Source organism: Columba livia, chromosome 12 (genome assembly GCF_036013475.1).
Source record: "Columba livia isolate bColLiv1 breed racing homer chromosome 12, bColLiv1.pat.W.v2, whole genome shotgun sequence".
Taxonomy (NCBI): Eukaryota; Metazoa; Chordata; class Aves; order Columbiformes; family Columbidae; genus Columba; species Columba livia.
In genome coordinates this window covers 18,752,150-18,758,390 of record NC_088613.1, presented here as the reverse complement: position 1 = coordinate 18,758,390, position 6,241 = coordinate 18,752,150, and the positions used below count along the sequence as shown (strand labels likewise).

At 47.3% G+C, this 6,241-nt stretch overlaps 1 protein-coding gene across 4 annotated transcripts in view; it reads right to left on the bottom strand.

Annotated features, from left to right (window-relative positions):
• Positions 1–2,084: 2,084 nt before the first annotated feature.
• LOC102088087 (ligand of Numb protein X 2-like) overlaps positions 2,085–6,241 on the bottom strand; it is a 31,083-nt gene continuing 26,926 nt past the window's right edge. For all 4 annotated transcript variants that reach the window (XM_065078043.1, XM_065078044.1, XM_065078045.1 and 1 more), the window contains 2 exons: positions 5,395–5,553; positions 2,085–4,939 (listed from right to left, as the gene is read on the bottom strand). In XM_065078043.1, the coding sequence (XP_064934115.1) occupies positions 4,804–4,939; positions 5,395–5,553 (295 nt within the window). In that variant the 3' untranslated portion in view covers positions 2,085–4,803. The remainder of the gene's footprint in view (positions 4,940–5,394; positions 5,554–6,241) is intronic.

Here is a 6,241-nt window from a genome sequence, read left to right as displayed (position 1 = left end):
CTCCTACTGCGGGGTCGCAAGATCCCGCTTTGGTCTGGTGGATCTGAGAAGCTGTGGTGTGTGTTTGCACGGGGTGTGCAAAGGCTTCAAACCCAGGGGGTTTTAAATCTGTTGCAAGATAGTTCTATCATATATGACACCTCTAAGCGGGAAATGAACAGAAGACCCGTAGTAAGAGCATGAGTTTCTCTTGATTTAGTTTTGACTTTTTTTTTTTTATAAGTATCTTCCACTGCTTTGACTTATTTAAAACTGTCTTAAATCTTTGCCCTGAAATAATATGGTTCTGAAATGTTACGTATTTTTTGTGTTGTAATCTTGCAAGTGTGAGTGTCCCGCGAAGCTCACAGCCTCAGCGACTCCAGCCAGTATAGCACTGATAACAGCTTTTCTGCAGTGACAGCGCATTTGATGAGTCATTAACTGCAAAACCTGCAGGGCAAAGAAGAAAAAAACCCAGGGTTTTCTGTTTGTTTTTTTGGTTTTCACGTAGCTTTTTAAGCGTGCTCTGAGATCATGGGAAATGTGTGTGCGCTGAACCAGAGTTAAAGGGCTGGGCCTGCCATCAGGCTTCAAAATATTCCTCCCTCTGCAGCCACAGCGGAGTTGTGGTGGAACAACACCGGGATTTAGGAGTGTTGGCACCTCTCCTCGGTCGCCTGTTTGGGCACGAGCTGCAGGGATCTGAGCGAGGGGAAACCTCCTGGCTTCGCTGGATTCCAGCTGCCGTCGCCTGGCAGCTTTCGGGAACCTGGGCTGAACCTGCTGTGCTGCGGGCGAAATCAAACCAGACCTGGTGAGGAGGATCCAGGAGCACTTGGTATGGCCCCCTGGAAACACAGCTGTCTGCAGCACAGGGACAGACGTGCCCCCTCTGCTAAGTTTAGGTTTTGGGCCCAGTCAGTGCTCCTTCTTTCTGTTTTATCGTGTGAAGGTGTATGTGGTGCCTCTGTACGGGTGACAGAGCTGTTCTGCATCCACTCCCCTTGCCTCTTGCTCAGTTTAGGGAGGTGACAGAAGCTCCTCAGCCTGTAAATAGGCACAATGAATGGTGATCACATCCACTCTGCACCTGGGCTTAGGGATGGGGCTGTTGAGAGGGGATGGAGTCAGTGCTGCAGCTTCCTCTTGTGTCCTTGGAATGTTTTTACAGATGGACCCAAGCCCTTCGCTGATTTTAGCAGGCTTATGCTGCCAGAAGCAGCTGTGGATTTAAGGGAAATAGTTTGAAATGGTTTGGTTTTAATTAAATAAGTAGGGGTGAAATGTTTGCCTTTAATGTATTAGAGAAGTCTAACAGTGGGGCTTTGGAAATAATCTTTACTTGCATCACGCAGGTTTCATGGTCGTGTTCCCTGGGGAATACTGAATGGCAACTAATAATTTTCAGAAAAGAGGCCACTTCTTAGGCTGGGGGCATCGGTATTTGCATTGGACTAAAGCTGGAGGTGAGAAACAGGCCTGTGTGGCACTGAGCACAGAATGCCTGGGGGGCCGAGCACCTCACGCTTGCACAAGTGTCATTATGCAAGTGCCAGCTGTGGAGAGAAGGAGGACGGTGTCTCGGGGAGCCCGTGGCGGGTCCTGCTCCTGCCAGCAGGAAACACGCAGAGCTGCCTTCAGTACGGCCGTGCGGCCTGCAGGTAACGCCAGTGCTGGCCTTCTCCCAGATGTTTTGCGCTGCCCGCACTGCAGCGGTAGAAACCCCAGCAACAGCTGAGCCAGCGCCAGCGCAGACGTGCGATTCCTCTGGGAGCGGCAGCCCCAGCGCTGCCTCGGAGCTGCTGAGCTGTGCAGCGCACTGAATCGGGGCGTTAAGCCTTATTTATCTATTCTCTGGTCAATTCTGAGCCCTAGTGGGCTGCAGCCAGGAGCAGGGGCACAGCAAGGGGAGGTACGTAGGATTTACTGTCATGCAGGTTTTTTTCCCAGTCACAGTGTATTTCAGGACAGGGAGAACCAGAAGCACTATTCCTGCTTCACAAGGTCACCTTCTTGGAGAAGTGTCTGTTGTTGAAGTGGCTTATTCTGGTCGTTGTAGCCAATACACTGGAAGGAAAGGTTAAAAAACCACACAGGACACGTTTTTCAGTCATATTACAATAATTTATAAAGGCATCAAAACAAATTCAACATCTATTAACAAGCTGATCTTGGAAACACTATTTAAATTACTAGGACATTTTGGTGAAGTTGAAGGCACCTTGAAACAAGATGGAGTAATAGCAAAAATCACGCTGCCTTCTGCAGCATCCTCTTGGCTTCTACATGGCTTTTTCCTACTGTACTTTCTCCATTTGGTGCTACCCAGTAGGAATCGCCCTCTCTCTACCTACAAAAATATTTACTGTTCCATACCAGGCACAGATTCTGCACATTGATTGGAAAGAGACAAAAATTGCTTCAGGCTTTTCTGTTCCTTTGTGTCAGACAGAGGTCGAGTGACTAGTTTTCCATAGGCACCTTTCCGACTTTTTGAGTTATTTTGCTTTCAGCATTCAGTAGCAACAAAAGGAGATTAAAAAAAGGCCCCAGAGCCCAGCTGGCCAGGCACTGTTCTGCTGTCACAGTCCAACATGGTATTTGTCGACCAGACAAAGAGGCCACACCATGTGCCAGGGAAGTTTTTGGATCCAAAGCTGTTTCTGTGTAATGGGCTCTGTTAACAGGCCCTGCTCGGTGCTGCCAGCAGCCAAAGAGAGTCGAGTCACTGCGTATAAACACCAGAGTCATCAAGCAAGGAACGATTCCGCTCTGCAGTAATTGCTAATTACGGAGTAGCCAGCCCTAAGAAAAGCGCTGCTTAAGACAACGACAGGCACCTACCTGCAGCCAGTTTACTACAAGAAGGAATTAAACATTCATTCTAAGTAGCATTTTTACAGGAGAGAGAAACTCCTTTGATTCTGATAAGCTGAGCTTCCCCCGGAAAGTGAGAGCAGAAACAGCATGAGATGAAAGATCTCTCAATAAAACCTGCTCTGGGAATGGTCTGACGTTTCTATGGCTGATAACAACCTGCTAAAAGAGGAGGGAATCTGTTCACGTGCAGTTTCCGGGTAGGCGCTCAGCAAGTTGTCACAGGTCAAACCAACCTGCCTTGGCTTTAATTCTTTTACTCTAAATTGTAACAATAGCGTGGATTTGACCTGAAGCCAAGTGGGGCACTGTCCTGCAGGTCACTTAGTTCATGCAGTTGGTCCCACACTGCTGAGGTGGCCAATGGCCCTTGGGGCGCTCGCCCTCATCCAGCAAGGTGGTCACTTGCTCCAGCTGCATGAGGGACCAGAACAGAACTGCAGGAGCTCAGCACACATGCCTGACCCTGCTGGGTCAGGTACGTCCGCCTCCCCCTGCCTTGATTCTGCCTCTGATCTCTGGAAACTGGTAAAAACAAGCATCCTGGGACAGAGGTGTCTTGTAACAAGCCTCTTTGCATCATCGTCTGCCTACTGTAGGAAAACTTGGTCATTTTATCAAGTCATAAAAGCAGGGAAATCAAGCTGAGGAAGGGGATGAAAATGAAACAAGTTCCTTGTCTCTGGCTACTGTGACGGAGGCACTTGATTCCTTAACAAAACTAGTGGCAGTTTGGTAGAGGCTCCAAAGGAGGTCAGGGCCGCAGCTGTAACCAGGCTGGTCTCTGAAACCCCACAGTGACACCGTGAGTGTTGATGCGTGTGAGCTTGGAACACCCATCATGTGATTAGCACATGAACAGCAGGTGGCTTTTCCACAACTTGGACCAGGGACCGAGGACACTAAGAGTCTCATGTGTCCATCACGTGCAATTTGACCACAAGCCAACCACTTTATTCCATAAATATGACATCCTAAGAGACCCTTCTCTGAGCTCTCCTGCCAGGCAGCTGCTGCATGGACACCTCTCAAGGTTCCTCCTCAAAGCTGAGATCTTTGGGAAGCGACCAACATCATACAGCATAACTTTGTTTTATAACTTGAACTTGTATCTTGGGAACTTTGAATCATTGTTATATCCTCTGATCAATAAGAATGAACTTTGTTAAAGTCACATCAGTGAAACCACTTTTGCTGATATATGTAACAGTGGTTTTTTACACAGTCTAAATTGCCCATTCGCGAAAAATTGGTACATTCAGTGGGATCCTAAATTGGGATTCACAACAGCTACCTGTTGACCCATGTGGGTCAACACATCCTCCTAACCTCAGTGCTCTTCTGCTGTCAGCCATGAGAGCTACAATTGGTTCTTTATTGTATAAACACATTCATTGGGTGTAAGTACACCTAAGAATATCAACACTGGGGTCTATAGGAACAGCTTCATTAGGGCCCCATCCTTATGGTTTTATTATTGGCTTTTAAAAGCACATATAAAATAATTCATTGTCCAAGAATGGCGGTCAGATCAGTAGCAGAACAGTATTACATTAGCAGGGGAAATTGGGCAGTCGTGCCTGTTTTAACCTGATCATAATCTTGAAGGGAAAGCAGAGCTCTAAAATGGAGCAAAGCGCCTCAAAGGAGATTTGTAGAGAAACACAGGAAAAAGAGCTTTCCCTGCATCACCACCCTAAAGAGCTTTAATGAGCCCAGGAAGCCACAACAACTGTTCAGATTAACAGTTGCTTTGAATCAACCACCAGATTTGTTGATAACCTCAGCACAGTAATGACAGGTTTTCAGCAAACAGGACACCAAAAGTCTTCCATGGCAATTCACTGCGGCGCAGGAGTTCAGCAGTCCCTTGGTCTGTCACGTCTTTAGCTTTGCGGGATGGCCAACTGGTACCTGCAAGTGTTGGGTGTTTCGTTTGAGCTTTCACACGAGGCTTCCCGGCCAGGACACCACAGTCAGCGTCACTTTGTTCCGTTGTTCCTTCAGCATTGGGATTAGTTCAGAGTTGCTCATTCCTATTGCTGGCACTCCATTTACTGCCACTATTTCATCTCCACACCTAATCAGAAGATGAGAAAGGTGCTTGTCAGGACTTAATTGCTGTTAACGCTGTGCCCTAGGACCCCCAAGGTCATCTAACCTACCCTGAGCCAACATCATCAACTGCTTGTTGAAGCAACTTTTTTACTTCACAGTCTGAGATTCATCTCAAACATTCCCTTTCCACTTCTATCATCTAATTACTCCATTAAAACATTACAGCCTTTTAAAACAACCGTTAATTCCTTTTAGTTGCACCTCTATAGAGAAACCAAAACACTCATTCATGTAGAACTTGGTTTGTTAGAACTTGGTAACAGCATTAACTACACAAATGAGCGTCTAAGAATTAGAAGTCGTTAACTTTTAGCTCGGCTTGTTAAAAGGGTAAAAGCCAGCCCCTCCGTAAAACACTGACCAAAATACCCATCGCGTTTCTGACACACAGGGACCTGCAGGGGAGCTCATACGTACTTAAGCTTCCTGTCTCGGAAGGCAGGAGTGCCCGGCACGATGGTTTTGATGAAGAATGGCTGGTTTCCTTTGCTCTCCTCAAAGCCGCCGACAATGCTGAAGCCCCAGCTCTCCAGGTTCCCTTTGCTGAGGACAATATCCTGACAGCAGTGGAGGTGGCTGTGGAGACAGGCACGGTCAAAACCAGAGGCAGCTTGTTAAGTGTGTTTCAAAGACTGCCTGACCAGGAATGTATGTTTTCCCTTCTGGAAAATGCAACTAAGTACCAGTCTCATATTTATTTGGGTGTTTTTTTTAAGGATTTGAGGCAACCCCTTTGCAGGGCATTCTCAAACCTAGATACGCTAGCCCTCTGGAAATCTGCTTTCAGTATTGTCAGTGCTAGCTTAAGAGGCAGCAGAAAATTACCATTACCTGAAAGATTCATTAATAACTTCATTAATTGTACTAATGAACATGCACTGTACTTGTGACAAACCCAAATTGATCACAAACAGGAGTTACACCCATGCAATTAATGAGAATGGAGCTACGCGCCGGGTACAATGGAGGCATTCAGCAGCTGCGTATCACTGATGATGGAAAGCAAACACGGGAGGTCCAGCAGCCTTTCCTCTGCTAACAAATCAGAGTGTGAAAGGTCTTTCCTGCAGGACCTACACCTGGGATTGCCACATACAATTTAGTATTGGAGTCCTCGGAGATGCCAGGCTGCTGGTTTTGAGCTGGTGTCCTCTCACCAGGCTGCTGGGGTGTTCTGCAGCGCCAGGGCTGCCCTGGAGAATGCGACACACAACTGCTAAGAGCACCTGCTCCTGGAGATTGCAGCACAAAGACACACGAAGCC